Consider the following 17,110-nt stretch of genomic DNA (forward strand, 5'->3'; position numbering starts at 1 on the left):
GGGAAAATGCATGGAGTAAAAAATACATTATTTTCTTTAAGAATGTAGTGAAGTAAACGTTAAAGTTGTCAAAAATATTAAAAGGAAAGTACAGATACAAAAAAAAAACTACTTAATTAGTACTTTAAAGTATTTTTACTTAAGTACTTTACACCACTGCACAATACAACCTTAGCATTGCAAATCCACAATGTACTATACGGATGGCACTGTCTGTGCTTTGTACATGGATAAAGGCATTTCAAAATAAGGGATGCTGTCCGCAAAACAAAAGATATTTGGAAATGCACAACTCAAAGAAAGAAAAAAAAATGAAATAATGAAAAATAAGTTTCCCACTGTGATGAACATGGTTGCTTAAAAAACAATATTCTGACACCTAAATTCCCAATAACACCCCCCCCCCCCGCCCTCTACACACAGACATCAAAGGCCCAGACCAGAGACAATCTTCTCCAGTCATTGGAGTGGACAGAATCACCTGGAATCACATGTCCTGGATCCTCCCAAGCCTCTATGATACCACTCCTCTAATCCTGGTTCATATATGATACCACTCATCTAATCCTGGATCCTCTATGATACCACTCCTCTAATCCTGGATCCTCTATGATACCACTCCTCTAATCCTGGATCCTCTATGATACCACTCCTCTAATCCTGGTTCCTATATGATACCACTCCTCTAATCCTGGATCCTCTCTATGATACCACTCCTCTAATCCTGGATCCTCTCTATGATACCACTCCTCTAATCCTGGTTCCTATATGATACGACTCCTCTAATCCTGGATCCTCTCTATGATACCACTCCTCTAATCTTGGTTCCTATATGATACCACTCCTCTAATCCTGGATCCTCTATGATACCACTCATCTAATCCTGGATCCTCTATGATACCACTCCTCTAATCCTGGTTCCTATATGATACCACTCCTCTAATCCTGGATCCTCTCTATGATACCACTCCTCTAATCTTGGTTCCTATATGATACCACTCCTCTAATCCTGGATCCTCTATGATACCACTCCTCTAATCCTGGTTCCTATATGATACCATTCCTCTAATCCTGGATCCTCTATGATACCACTCCTCTAATCCTGGATCCTCTAAGATACGACTCCTCTAATCCTGGTTCCTATATGATACCACTCATCTAATCCTGGATCCTCTATGATACGACTCCTCTAATCCTGGTTCCTATATGATACCACTTTTTCAGAGGGGGGGGGTTACAGGTCCACAACCTCTCAACTAAATGCATACAAATATAGTCCCGATCCACCCACCCGCATCCTCCCTCCCCACCCAGAAACCATGATAACAAAGTTCCACCGACGCGGCCTGCTACCAAGGACTGTGGGATCTCCTTCTCCGTGGCCAACGTGAGTAAGACATTTATGCTTGTTAAACCTCGCAAGGCTGCCGGCCCAGACGGCATCCCTAGCCGCGTCCTCAGAGCATGCGCAGACCAGATGGCTGGTGAGTTTACGGACATATTCAATCTCTCTCTATCCCAGTCTGCTGTTCCCACATGCCTCAAGGTGTCCACCACTGTTCCTCTTCCCAAGAAAGCTAAGGTAAACAAACTAAATAACTACTTCTGTCATCATGAAGTGCTTTGAGAGGCTCGTTAATGATCATATCACCATGACACCCTAGACCCACTCCAATTTACATACCTCCCCAATAGATCCACAGACAATGCAATCGCCATCCTGGACATCCTGACGGGCCGCCCCCCAGGTGGTGAAGGTAGGAAACCACACCTTGACTTCGCTGATCCTCAACACAGGGGCCTCACAAGGGTGCGTGCTCAGCCCAATCCTGTACTCCCTGTTCACCCATGACTGCGTGGCAATGCAGGCCTCCAACTCAATCATCAAGTTTGCAGATGACACAATAGTAGTAGACCTGATTACCAACAATGACGAGACGGCCAACAGTGTGGAGGTGAGGGCCCTGGGAGAGTGGTGCCAGGAAAATAACCTCTCCCTCAATGTCAACAAAACAAAGGAGCTGATTGTGGACTTCAGGAAACAGCCGAGGGATCACGTCCCTATCCACATCGATGGGACCGCAGTGGAGAAGGTGGAAAGCTTAAAGTTCCTCTGCGTACACATCACAGACAATCTGAAATGGTCCACCCACACTGACAGTGTGGTGAAGAAGGTGCAACAGCTCCTCTTCAACCTCAGGAGGCTGAAGAAATTCAGCTTGATCCTTAAAACCCTCACATACTTTTACAGACGCACAATTGAGAACATCCTGTCGGGCTGTAGCCCCGCCTGGTATGGCAACTGCACCGCCCACAACCGCAGGGCTCTCCAGAGGGTAGTGAGGTCTGCACAACGCATCACTGGGGGCAAACTACCTGCCCTCCAGGACACCTACAGCACCCGATGTCACAGGAAGGCCAAAAAGATCATCAATGACATCAACCACCCGAGCCACGGCCTGTTCACCCCGCTATCATCCAGAAGGCGAGGTCAGTACAGGTGCATCAAAGCTGGGACTGAGAGACTGAAAAACAGCTTCTATCTCAAGGCCATCAGACTGTTAAATAGCCATCACTAGCCGGCTTCCACCCAGTTACGCAACCCTGCACCTTAGAGGCTGCTGCCCTATATACATCGACTTGGAATCACTGGCCACTTTAATAATGTTTAACTTCTTTGGGGTACGGGGCAGTATTTTCACGTCCGGATGAAAAGCATGCCCAGAGTAAACGGCCTGCTACAAAGCCATAAAAGCTAGAATATGCATATTATTAGTAGATTTGGATAGAAAACACTGACGTTTCTAAAACTGTTTGAATGATGTCTGTGAGTATAACAGAACTCATCAGGCAGGCAAAAACCTGAGAAAAAAATCCAACCAGGAAGTGAGAAATCTGAGGTTGGTCGATTTTCAACTCAGCACCTATTGAAGATACAGTGGGATATTGGTAATGTTGCACTTCCTAAGGCTTCCACTAGATGTCAACAGTCGTTAGAACCTTGTCTGATGCCTCAACTGTTTAGTGGGGCCGAAGGAGAGAGGAATGAGTCAGGTCTGCCATGACCTGAACAAGCTCTGACCATGCGCGTTCACATGAGAGCGAGGTCTATTCCATCGCAATTCTGAAGACACAGGAATACTCCGGTTGAAACATTATTGAAGATTTATGTTAAAAACATCCTAAATATTGATTCAATACTTCGTTTGTCATGTTTTTACGGACTGTAATATAACTTTTTTATCTTTTCGTCCGTACTTTCCGCTGGACTTGCCCGCGCGTCGTGAGTTTGGAAAGTGTACTGAACGCTAGAACAACAAGGAGGAATTTGGACATAAATGATGGACATTATCGAACAAAACAAACATTTATTGTGGAACTGGGATTCCTGGGAGTGCATTCTGATGAAGATCATTAAAGGTAAGTGAATGTTTATATTGTTACTTCTGACTTCTGTTGACTGCATAATATGGCGGCTATATTTGTGTCTTGATTGGGCTCTGAGCGCCGACTCAGATTATTGCATGGTTTGCTTTTTTCGGTAAAGCTTTTTTTAAATCTGACACAGCGGTTGCATTAAAGAGAAGTGCATCTAAAATTCCATGCATAACAGTTGTATCTTTTAGCAATGTTTATTATGAGTATTTTCTGTAAGTTGATGTGGCTCTCTGCAAAATCAAAGGATGTTTTGTGACTTCTGAACGTAAGGCGCCAATGTACTCAGATTTTTGGATATAAATATGAACTTTACCGAACAAAATATACATGTATTGTGTAACATGAAGTCCTATGAGTGTCATCTGATGGAGATCATCAAAGTTTAGTGATAGTGATTCATTTTTTCTATATTTCTGCTTTTTGTGAATCCTCTCTTTGGCTGGAAAAATGGCTGTGTTATTCTGTGAATAGGCACTCACCTAACATAATCGTTTGGTTTGCTTTCGTCATAAAGCTTTTTTGAAATCGGACACTGTGGCTGGATTTACAACAAGTGTATCTTTAAAATGGTGTTAAATACATGTATGTTTGAGGAATTTTAATTATGGGATTTCTGTTGTTTTGAATTTGGCGCCCTGCACTTTTACTGGCTATTGAAGAGGTACCCTAGAGAGGTTAAATAATGTTTACATACTGCTTTACTCATCTCATATATATATATATATATATACTGGATTCTATTCTACTGTATTTTAGGTAATGCCATTCCAACATTGCTCGATCTAATATTTATATATTTCTTAATTCCATTATTTTACTTTTATATTTGTGTGTATTGTTGTGAATTTTTAGATACTACTGCACTGTAGGTGCTAGGAACACAAGCATTTCGCTACACCGGCAATAACATCTGCTAAATATGTGTATGTGACCAATAAAATTGGATTTGATATGATTTAAAAATGGAGAGCTGTGAAGAAAATAAATTGCTCTGAGCAACATTCGTCCTCCATCAAGCTCCATGTCTGCATCTCTTGTGGTGTCGTCTGCTGGTACGATGGTACCCTTTCTGAACTAGTCTTACACTCCATCTTTCCAATTAATAATTAATAATGGAACAGCTGGTGCTCTCATGCATGCTTCAGTGTTGCTTGCCTCGAAGCGAACATAAATGGCATTTATCCCGTCTGGTAGGCTCGCATCACTGGGCAGCTCGCGGCTGGGCTTCACTCTGTAGTCCGTACATCCAACAAGCGTTAGAGCAGGTGTAGTAGGTGTCCGGATTAGTAGTTATAAGCGTAGTTAGAAGGTGTAGTTATAAGCGTTCGGATTAGTATCCTGCTCTCTGAAAGCCTTTAGCTTGGTGCGGATGTTGCCTGTAATCCACTGCTTCTCGTTTGGACGTAAGGTCATCGGGGACGACGTTGTCGATGCACTTATTGATAAAGCCGGTGACAGATGTGGTGTACTCCTCAATGCCATTGGATGAATCCCGGAACATATTCCAGTCTGTGCTGCAAAACAGTCCTGTATTGTATCATCCACGTCATCTGACCACTTCCGTATTGAGCGAGTCACTGGTACTTCCTGTTTTCGTTTTTGCTTGTAAGCAGGGATCAGGATAGAATTGGATAGAAGGATAGAATTGTGATCAGATTTGCCAAACGGAGGGCGAGGGAGAGCTTTGTATGGAGTAAAAGTGATCTCGATTTTTTTCCCCCTCTGGTTGCACATGTGACATGCTGGTAGAAATGAGGTAAAACGGGTTTAAGTTTCCCTGCATTAAACTCCCCGGCCACGAGGAGTGCGGCTTCTGGATGAGCATTTTCTTGTTTGCCTTATACAGGTCGCTGGGTGCGGTCTTAGTGCCAGCATCGGGGTGTGGTGGTAAATAGACAGCTACGAAAAATACTGATGAAAACTCTCTTGGTAGAGAGCATGTATTTAAACATTATTTAAACATTATTATATATTTTTTTAAATTTAACTTCTTGACACAAGGGGGGCGCCATTTCGACTTTGTAAAAATTCGTTCCCAAATTAAACTGCCTCGTACTCAATTCTTGCTCGTACAATATGCATATTATTATTACTATTGGATAGAAAACACTCTCTAGTTTCTAAAACCGTTTGAATTATTTCTCTGAGTGAGTGAAACAGAACTCATTCTGCAGCACATTTCCTGTCAGGGAGTGAGATTTCAGAAATCGAGGTCCCTGTTCTGAGGTCAGTTTATAAGTCCCCATGTAAGCCATCGGGCTACATGCACTGCATACGTCTTCCTCTAGATGTCAGTAAGCGGGGAGAATTTGAATGGAGTGGATTGCGCAATCTGGGCCACTATAAATGATCATGGAACGGAAGTACCATTCTTTTCAACGGGACATCTGGCGCAAGAGGACATCACAATGGCGTCCTGCAAACGCTTTCGTTTTAGCAGTTCTATATCTCCGGTCATGTTTTTATTCGTTATAGGTGTTAAAGACATCATAAGGTAGTTAATTTAAACCGACTTATAGCAGTTTATATCAGTTTATTGCGATTTTCCTGGATTTCTTTGTGACGCGCTTTCACTAGTTGGGCACCTCTCCAGTGGGTGGCTATCGTTAGCTGCTATTTCCACATGAGAAGAGGACATCTTTCAACCAAAAGACGATTGTTCTGGAGAAAGGACACCTTGCCCAAGATTCTGATGGAAGCTCGGCAAATAGTAAGCAATCTTTATGTTGTTAATTCGTATTTATGTTGACAAATGTCAAATAATAATTCCGCCATGAATTTAGGTGCGTCTCGCTTTAGCGCACGCTGTATGCTTGAAGTAACGTTAATTTTAAAAATGTAACACAGCGATTGCATTAAGAACTAATTTGTCTTTCATTTGCTGTCCAACTTGTATTTTTTAGTCAAGTTTATGAATAGTTTTCGATTAGAATAGGTGCCTCTCCAAGATGGCGCCGGACAGATTGCTTGAAGTTTTGGCCACTAATCACATTGTATAACCACGATTTGTGCCGCTAAATATGCACATTTTCGAACAAACTCTATATGCATTGTGTAATATGATGTTATAGGACTGTCATCTGAAGAATTCTGAGAAGGTTAGTGAAAAAATTAATATATTTTGGTGGTTTATACATTATCGCTATTTTTGCCTTGAATCAATGCTGTTGTGATGTTTGCTATTGTGGTAAGCTAATATAACGCTATATTGTGTTTTCGCTGTAAAACACTTAGACAATCTGAAATATTGGTTGGATTCACAAGATCTGTGTCTTTCATCTGCTGTACGCTGTGTATTTTTAAGAAATGTTTTATGATGAGTAATTAGGTAATACACGATGGTCTCTGTAGTTATTCTAGTCGCTTTGGTGAGAGTTGTGATGGTGGCTGCAATGGTAAACTATGATTTATACCTGAAATATGCAAATTTTTCTAACAAAACATATGCTATACAATAAATATGTTATCAGACTGTCATCTGATGAAGTTGTTTCTTGGTTAGTGGCTATTTATATCTTTATTTGGTCGAATTTGTGATAGCTACTGATGGAGTAAAAAAATGGTGGAGTAAAAAAGTGGTGTCTTTTGCTAACGTGGTTAGCTAATAGATTTACATATTGTGTCTTCCCTGTAAAACATTTTAAAAATCAGAAATGATGGCTGGATTCACAAGATGTGTATCTTTCATTTGGTGTCTTGGACTTGTGATTTCATGAACATTTTATTATATGATATCCCTGTGGCTTTAGGCTAGGCTATGCTAGTCAGCTTTTTTGATGGGGGGGATCCCGGATCCGGGTTGGTGAGGCGTTAGAGGTTAAAGTACTACTTAAGTAGTTTTTGGGGTATCTTTACTTTACTATTTATATTTTTCCTGACAACCAAAAGTACTCATTACATTTTGAATGTTAAGCATGACAGGAAAATAGTCCAATTCATAGACGTAATCATGTAAATAAGAATTTGTTCTTAACTGACTTGCCTAGATAAGTAAAGGTAAAAAAAAACACAAAATAAAGAGAACATCCCTGGTCATCCTACTGCCTCACTAAACACTCATGCTTCATCTGTAAACTATGTCTGAGTGTTGGAGTGTACCCCTGGCTATCTGTTAATGATGTCTGAGTGTTGGAGTGTACCCCTGGAGCTCATCCAGTTTATTCTCCAGTGATTGCACATTAGCCAATAGAACGGATGGTAAAGGCAGGCTACCCACTCGCAGACAAATTCTCACAAGTCACCCCGATCTCCGCCCCCTGTATTTCAGTCCTTTTTTTCACGCGAATGACAGGGATTTGAGCCTGGTGTCGGAGAAGCAGTATATCCTTTGCGTCGGGCTCATTAAAGAAAAAACCTTCATCCAGTTTGAGGTGAGTAATCGCTGTTCTGATGTCCAGAAGCTCTTTTTGGTCATAAGAGACGGTAGCAGCAACTTTATGTACAAAATGAGTTACAAACAATGCGAAAAAAAACACACAAAAAAGCACAGTTGGTTAGGAGCCCGTAAAACGGCAGCCATCCACTCCGGCGCCGTTATTAATCATGGACATACTGAGAATGGTCAGGACTGACTACATATCTCCCTTCAGCAGGACATATTATCAGGGAACACTGAGAACGGTCAGGAGGACTGACTACATATCTCCCTTCAGCAGGACATATTATCAGGGAACACTGAGAACGGTCAGGAGGACTGACTACATATCTCCCTTCAGCAGGACATATTATCAGGGAACACTGAGAACGGTCAGGAGGACTGACTACATATCTCCCTTCAGCAGGACATATTATCAGGGAACACTGAGAACGGTCAGGAGGACTGACTACATATCTCCCTTCAGCAGGACATATTATCAGGGAACACTGAGAATGGTCAGGACTGACTACATATCTCCCTTCAGCAGGACATATTATCAGGAAACACTGAGAACGGTCAGGAGGACTGACTACATATCTCCCTTCAGCAGGACATATTATCAGGGAACACTGAGAACGGTCAGGAGGACTGACTACATATCTCCCTTCAGCAGGACATATTATCAGGGAACACTGAGAACGGTCAGGAGGACTGACTACATATCTCCCTTCAGCAGGACATATTATCAGGGAACACTGAGAACGGTCAGGAGGACTGACTACATATCTCCCTTCAGCAGGACATATTATCAGGGAACACTGAGAACGGTCAGGAGGACTGACTACATATCTCCCTTCAGCAGGACATATTATCAGGGAACACTGAGAACGGTCAGGAGGACTGACTACATATCTCCCTTCAGCAGGACATATTATCAGGGAACACTGAGAATGGTCAGGACTGACTACATATCTCCCTTCAGCAGGACATATTATCAGGAAACACTGAGAACGGTCAGGAGGACTGACTACATATCTCCCTTCAGCAGGACATATTATCAGGGAACACTGAGAACGGTCAGGAGGACTGACTACATATCTCCCTTCAGCAGGACATATTATCAGGGAACACTGAGAACGGTCAGGAGGACTGACTACATATCTCCCTTCAGCAGGACATATTATCAGGGAACACTGAGAACGGTCAGGAGGACTGACTACATATCTCCCTTCAGCAGGACATATTATCAGGGAACACTGAGAACGGTCAGGAGGACTGACTACATATCTCCCTTCAGCAGGACATATTATCAGGGAACACTGAGAACGGTCAGGAGGACTGACTACATATCTCCCTTCAGCAGGACATATTATCAGGGAACACTGAGAATGGTCAGGACTGACTACATATCTCCCTTCAGCAGGACATATTATCAGGGAACACTGAGAACGGTCAGGAGGACTGACTACATATCTCCCTTCAGCAGGACATATTATCAGGGAACACTGAGAACGGTCAGGAGGACTGACTACATATCTCCCTTCAGCAGGACATATTATCAGGGAACACTGAGAACGGTCAGGAGGACTGACTACATATCTCCCTTCAGCAGGACATATTATCAGGGAACACTGAGAACGGTCAGGAGGACTGACTACATATCTCCCTTCAGCAGGACATATTATCAGGGAACACTGAGAACGGTCAGGAGGACTGACTACATATCTCCCTTCAGCAGGACATATTATCAGGGAACACTGAGAACGGTCAGGAGGACTGACTACATATCTCCCTTCAGCAGGACATATTATCAGGGAACACTGAGAACGGTCAGGAGGACTGACTACATATCTCCCTTCAGCAGGACATATTATCAGGGGACACTGAGAACAGTCAGGAGGACTGACTACATATCTCCCTTCAGCAGGACATATTATCAGGGAACACTGAGAACGGTCAGGACTGACTACATATCTCCCTTCAGCAGGACATATTATCAGGAAACACTGAGAACGGTCAGGAGGACTGACTACATATCTCCCTAGAGCAGGACATATTATCAGGGAACACTGAGAACGGTCAGGACTGACTACATATCTCCCTTCAGCAGGACATATTATCAGGAAACACTGAGAACGGTCAGGAGGACTGACTACATATCTCCCTTCAGCAGGACATATTATCAGGAAACACTGAGAACGGTCAGGACTGACTACATATCTCCCTTCAGCAGGACATATTATCAGGGAACACTGAGAACGGTCAGGACTGACTACATATCTCCCTTCAGCAGGACATATTATCAGGGAACACTGAGAACGGTCAGGAGGACTGACTACATATCTCCCTTCAGCAGGACATATTATCAGGGAACACTGAGAATGGTCAGGACTGACTACATATCTCCCTTCAGCAGGACATATTATCAGGGAACACTGAGAATGGTCAGGACTGACTACATATCTCCCTTCAGCAGGACATATTATCAGGGAACACTGAGAACGGTCAGGAGGACTGACTACATATCTCCCTAGAGCAGGACATATTATCAGGGAACACTGAGAACGGTCAGGACTGACTACATATCTCCCTTCAGCAGGACATATTATCAGGGGACACTGAGAACGGTCAGGAGGACTGACTACATATCTCCCTTCAGCAGGACATATTATCAGGAAACACTGAGAACGGTCAGGAGGACTGACTACATATCTCCCTTCAGCAGGATATACATGTATCACCCTAGCATTGCATCAATCATCAGAGAACACTGAATGTCAGGATATCAGCCTTGACATGATTGGATGTTGAAGACATTGGGAACATGATATTCATTTCACTAGAGTGGGAAAGGGACAACCCCTCAGACAATACAATGTGCAGTATATACTTGTAGAGAGTATAGTAAAGACAGACCACAATCAGTTAAAAAATAAACATCCCATTTATTTGTACTGACACCATGAGACTCCACAGAGTCATCAAGTCTTTGTCTAAAGATGTGTTTGGGCACTACAGTTGAGTCCAGGCGGTCAGATATACCTGTCTGTCCAACAGATTACCAAGCATTGCTCCTCGCTGTCTGAAAAACACAAACTTTGACCTCGCTGAAACACACACCACTCACTTTTTCTTTGTGTTTCTAAAAGGTTAAACAATGTACAAAAAGCAAGTCTGGAAATACTATAAAAACATGTTTTTCTTTTCCTCTCATTGTTCCACTCTCCATTCTCTCTCTGAAGAAAACTATGCACTGATCTTTACTGAGCTGATGCTTGTTAGGCAGCCAACGACTACACGGATGCAGATAACTAGTGAAAAGCGAGAAGGAGGCCAGGCTGATTCAAGCTGATTCCAGTACTACAACCTTACAGACAGACAGACAGACATAGACAGCCAGACAAATAGACAAATAGACAGACAGACAGAGACAGCCAGACAAATAGACAGACAGACAGAGACAGCCAGACAGCCAGACAGCCAGACAGACAGACAGACAGACAGACAGACAGACAGACAGACAGACAGACAGACAGACAGACAGACAGACAGACAGACAGACAGACAGACAGAGACATACAGACAAATAGACAGCCAGACAGACACCCAGCCAGACACCCAGCCAGACAGTCAGACAGTCAGCCAGACAGACAGTCAGACACCCAGAACACCTCAACAGCAGCAGCTTTCAGGGAATTGTTCACACTCTGTAGAGCCTCAGAGCAGTTGGATGCCAGTCACCAGTCAATGACCAGAAAACAACAGCCCATAAAGTTAAGGTAAGCTACGTCCCAAATGGCACCCTATTCCCTACATAGTGCACTACTTTTGACCGGCCCCATACGGCACTATATAGGGAATAGGGTACCATTTGGGATGCAAACTAAATTATTAAACTAGAGTGCACAGTTACAGTACAACACTACAAGTGATGCTTGGAAAGAACTGCCAAAACATACTAAATAAAGTTTAGTTCCGCTCCCAGAAAATAATAGTTGTTTTTTAACCATCCGTCATCTGTAAACAATCTGTTGGTTTGTTGGTGTCAGGAGTGGATTTCCTTGGCAGGCCCTAGGCCTGACTGGCTGATGGATATGGTTTGTTGGTATCAGGAGTGGATCCTCTTGGCAGGCCCTAGGCCTGCTTGGCTGATGGATATGGTTTGTTGGTGTCAGGAGTGGATTTCCTTGGCAGGCCCTGGGCCTGACTGGCTGATGGATATGGTTTGTTGGTATCAGGAGTGGATTTCCTTGGCAGGCCCTGGGCCTGACTGGCTGATGCGTAAGGCCAGAGCAAGCAGACAGTCTGAGGAAGGGAGGGATGGAAGGAATGAGGGATGAGGAAAGCAGGAGAGGTCCCTCCAAGAAAAGGAGGATGGAGGGATGGAGGAGGCGGAGGCCTCAACAGGAAGCTGAAGGCACCAGAGGAACAGAGAGGAGCAGCGCTATAGTCCATGGCCATGTCAGACCCCATGGTAGCAGGCTGTGAACCGAACGCTGGCCACTCTTCACCCGGACACCTAGAGATGGAAAGATGGAGGGAGACAGGGGGAATGTTGGGGTGGATGGGGAGACAGGGAACGGAGGGATGGAGGGAGACAGGGAACGGAGGGATGGAGGGAGACAGGGGGAATGTTGGGGTGGATGGGGAGACGGGGAATGGAGGGATGGATGGGGAGACAGGGAACGGAGGGATGGATGGGGAGACGGGGAACGGAGGGATGGATGGGGAGACAGGGGGAATGGAGGGATGGATGGGGAGACAGGGAACGGAGGGGTTAATGGGGAGACAGGGAACGGAGGGATGGAGGGAGACAGGGGGAATGTTGGGGTGGATGGGGAGACAGGGAACGGAGGGATGGATGGGGAGACAGGGGGAATGGAGGGGTTAATGGGGAGACAGGGAACGGAGGGATGGATGGGGAGACAGGGAACGGAGGGTAGGATGGGGAGACAGGGAACGGAGGGATGGATGGGGAGACATGGAACGGAGGGATGGATGGGGAGACAGGGAACGGAGGGATGGATGGGGAGACAGGGAACGGAGGGATGGATGGGGAGACAGGGAACGGAGGGTAGGATGGGGAGACAGGGAACGGAGGGATGGATGGGGAGACAGGGAACGGAGGGATGGAGGGAGACAGGGGGAATGGAGGGATGGATGGGGAGACAGGGGGAATGGAGGGATGGATGGGGAGACAGGGAATGGAGGGATGGATGGGGAGACAGGGAACGGAGGGATGGATGGAGAGACCGGGGGAATGGATGGATGGGGAGACAGGGAACAACAACTTTAGTGACTAGAGAGCAGAGAGCAGAGGACTAAAGGCAGCCTGGATTCCAAACTGAAACTCAATTTCATTATTGTTTGACTTCACTGAGAAAACAACTAGTGAAACAGAATGACATTCAGTTTGGATTCTGGGTAAGAAAACAAACTCCTTAAATAGTCAGCATTTAAAGGAAAAATAACAAGTTAAGACAGGCAGGCTTGTGCTATAAGAAAGCCAAACATTTCCAATCAACAGAACCACATTTTTTGTCAGGACTGTTTTCTTCTCAGACACAAATTAAGCTAAAATAATTCACAAGCACACACAGCAGTCTGAAGTGTGCTAATCTTTGACATGAATTGTTAGCAGCTTTGAAACTGCAGAAATGAATCTTTCCTCTGGCAGACAAAGAGAGAACAACATATTTATATGTCTGATGAGAACAACTGTAGAAAATTGTCAACTTTACATTTCTCTTGTTTGACAGTTAAATGGCTGTGCAGTGGCGTAGGTGGGTGTGTGTGTTCAGTGGTGTATATGTTTGTGAGTGAGTGTGTGCAGTGGTGTGTGTGTGTGTGTGTGTGTGGAGGTGGTTAATTAAAACAGTATTAGCCAAGGGAAACTTGGCTGAGGCAACAGCTGTGACTCTGGTGACTCAATGAAGCACTTTAAAAGCCCAGTGCAGTCAAAAACGTGATGTTCCTGTGTTTTATATACTATATTTCCACACTATGAGGTTCCAATAATGCTGGGAAATTGTTAAAATGATGATAATGTCTTTTTATTGTATGAGGTGTTTGAAAAGACAGCCTGTTTTGGTGGGAGGTAGTTTTGGCCTGCCTGGTGACATCATTAAATTAGTTGATAGACCAATAAGAAAGAGAGTTCCAAAGCTCTCAGCCAATCACAGATAGTTTTCAGTTTTCTCCTCCCCACTCAGACCACTCCCAGACAGCCGTAGCAAAATTCTTGCTTGGGAAATCGCTCTTTACTAAGAAACAATTTTTGTTTATTTTTGACATTTTTTTTTATAAAAAAAAAACATCACAGTAAGGTACGTAATTGTTACCTTGAAATGATTTGATATTGCAATAAAAACGACTGCATTAGACTTTTAACAGAATATCGGTAGAAATAAAAGATGGATTTTGGTGTAGTTGATTAGTCCATTAACTCCTAGCCTAGTAAATGGACTACAAGGTACTATATACAGTGGGGCAAAACAGTATTTAGTCAGCCACCAATTGTGCAAGTTCTCCCACTTAAAAAGATGAGAGAGGCCTGTCATTTTCATCATAGGTACACTTCAACTATGACAGACAAAATGAGAAAAAAAAATCCAGAAAATCACATTGTAGGATTTTTTATGAATTTATTTGCAAATTATGGTGGAAAATAAGTGTTTGGTCACCTACAAACAAGCAAGATTTCTGTCTCTCACAGACCTGTAACTTCTTCTTTAAGAGGCTCCTCTGTCCTCCACTCGTTACCTGTATTAATGGCACCTGTTTGAACTTGTATAAAAGACACCTGTCCACAACCTCAAACAGTCACACTCCAAACTCCACTATGGCCAAGACCAAAGAGCTGTCAAAGGACACCAGAAACAAAATTGTAGACCTGCACCAGGCTGGGAAGACTGAATCTGCAATAGGTAAGCAGCTTGGTTTGAAGAAATCAACTGTGGGAGCAATTATTAGTTAATGGAAGACATACAAGACCACTGATAATCTCCCTCGATCTGGGGCTCCACGCAAGATCTCACCCCGTGGGGTCAAACACACCGCCCGGGCAACGAAGGAGTGGCTTCGTAAGAAGCATTTCAAGGTCCTGGAGTGGCCTAGCCAGTCTCCAGATCTCAACCCCATAGAAAATCTTTGGAGGGAGTTGAAAGTCCGTGTTGCCCGCAACAGCCCCAAAACATCACTGCTCTAGAGGAGATCTGCATGGAGGAATGGGCCAAAAACCAGCAACAGTGTGTGAAAACCTTGTGAAGACTACAGAAAACGTTTGACCTCTGTCATGCAACAAAGGGTATATAACAAAGTATTGAGATAAACTTTTGTTATTGACCAAATACTTATTTTCCACCATAATTTGCAAATAAATTCATTAAAAATCCTACAATGTGATTTTCTGGATTTTTTTTTCTCATTTTGTCTGTCATAGTTGAAGTGTACCTATGATGAAAATTACAGGCCTCTCTCATCTTTTTATGTGGGAGAACTTGCACAATTGGTGGCTGACTAAATACTTTTTTGCCCCACTGTAAGTGAAATACCACAATGTGTGTTGGGTTGAGTGTGTTACTAGAGTCTTGTCTTACCTGAAGAGGTGAGTACTCTGACTTGGGAGCTGGTTGCTCCCTCTCCCCCCTCACTCACAGCCCGCACCTCAATGATGTAGGTGCCTCCCTCCGGGAGAGAGAGGACGGCCGACGGGGTGATGGTCCTCATCACCTGATTGTGGACACGCCCCTCCTGACTCAACAACACCTGTAGTTGGACCCAGAACCAATCAATCAGTCAGTGTCACTCAATCATCAGCCAGTCAGTCACTAGATCACCAGTCAGTCAATCAATAAATTCATCAATCAACCTTTAGGACCCACAAACAACACCCCCCCCCCCCCTCCACACACAGTTGAGACTGCTGATGTAATACACGTAGATACGGATACAGATTGCTGATGTAATACACGTAGATACGGATACGGATTTCTGATGTAATACACGTAGATACGGATACGGATTTCTGATGTAATACACGTAGATACGGATACGGATTTCTGATGTAATACACGTAGATACGGATACGGATTTCTGATGTAACACACGTGGATACGGATACGGATTTCTGATGTAATACACGTAGATACGGATACGGATTTCTATAGACAGTGTCTTATTCCTGCAGCCATTTATACAATGCTTCAGTTGCAATAGCCTTCCTCCGGTCAACATGCCACAGTAGACATTGTTTCAGACCTGTAGGCTAAGTTTATTCAGCTGGGTCACTGCCGGAGCTAATAAGACCTATACAGATGCTGTGGTTCCTGGCTCCAGCCGTCTTCCATAGAGCACTAACGATGTTGGCTATAGGCAGTTTGTATCTGGCTGTTTAGTTAGCTTGTTTTTTACAACCTTAAATTTTAGGATGACTGAGAACACATTCTCATTTACACCAACTGACCTGAGGAAGGCTAGCAGGGAAGGTGAGTTAGCTGGGGGTGATTAAGAGACTATATACAGTATGACAGTATGGTTGGGTGAGTTAGCTGGGGGTGATTAAGAGACTACAGTATATACAGTATGACAGTATGGTTGGATGAGTTAGCTGGGGGTGATTAAGAGACTACAGTATATACAGTATGACAGTATGGTTGGATGAGTTAGCTGGGGGTGATTAAGAGACTACACTATATACAGTATGACAGTATGGTTGGATGAGTTAGCTGGGGGTGATTAAGAGACTACAGTATATACAGTATGACAGTATGGTTGGATGAGTTAGCTGGGGGTGATTAAGAGACTATATACAGTATGACAGTATGGTTGGGTGAGTTAGCTGGGGGTGATTAAGAGACTACAGTATATACAGTATGACAGTATGGTTGGATGAGTTAGCTGGGGGTGATTAAGAGACTACAGTATGACAGTATGGTTGGATGAGTTAGCTGGAGGTGATTAAGAGACTACAGTATATACAGTATGACAGTATGGTTGGATGAGTTAGCTGGGGGTGATTAAGAGACTATATACAGTATGACAGTATGGTTGGATGAGTTAGCTGGGGGTGATTAAGAGACTATATACAGTATGACAGTATGGTTGGATGAGTTAGCTGGGGGTGATTAAGAGACTACAGTATGACAGTATGACAGTATGGTTGGGTGAGTTAGCTGGGGGTGATTAAGAGACTATATACAGTATGACAGTATGGTTGGATGAGTTAGCTGGGGGTGATTAAGAGACTACAGTATGACAGTATGACAGTATGGTTAGATGAGTTAGCTGGGGGTGATTAAGAGACTACAGTATGAC

The 17,110-nt window shown here is 43.7% G+C and overlaps 1 protein-coding gene across 1 annotated transcript in view; it reads right to left on the bottom strand.

The window, feature by feature from the left end:
* Positions 1–12,029: 12,029 nt before the first annotated feature.
* Positions 12,030–17,110, bottom strand: part of cntn5 (contactin 5) — a gene marked incomplete at its 5' end in the record, with an annotated part of 395,923 nt that continues 390,842 nt past the window's right edge. The window contains 3 exons of the mRNA XM_038962131.1: positions 12,030–12,100; positions 12,264–12,314; positions 15,394–15,562. Of these exons, the coding sequence (XP_038818059.1) occupies positions 12,030–12,100; positions 12,264–12,314; positions 15,394–15,562 (291 nt within the window). The remainder of the gene's footprint in view (positions 12,101–12,263; positions 12,315–15,393; positions 15,563–17,110) is intronic.

This window comes from Salvelinus namaycush, chromosome 23 (genome assembly GCF_016432855.1).
Source record: "Salvelinus namaycush isolate Seneca chromosome 23, SaNama_1.0, whole genome shotgun sequence".
Lineage (NCBI taxonomy): Eukaryota > Metazoa > Chordata > Actinopteri > Salmoniformes > Salmonidae > Salvelinus > Salvelinus namaycush.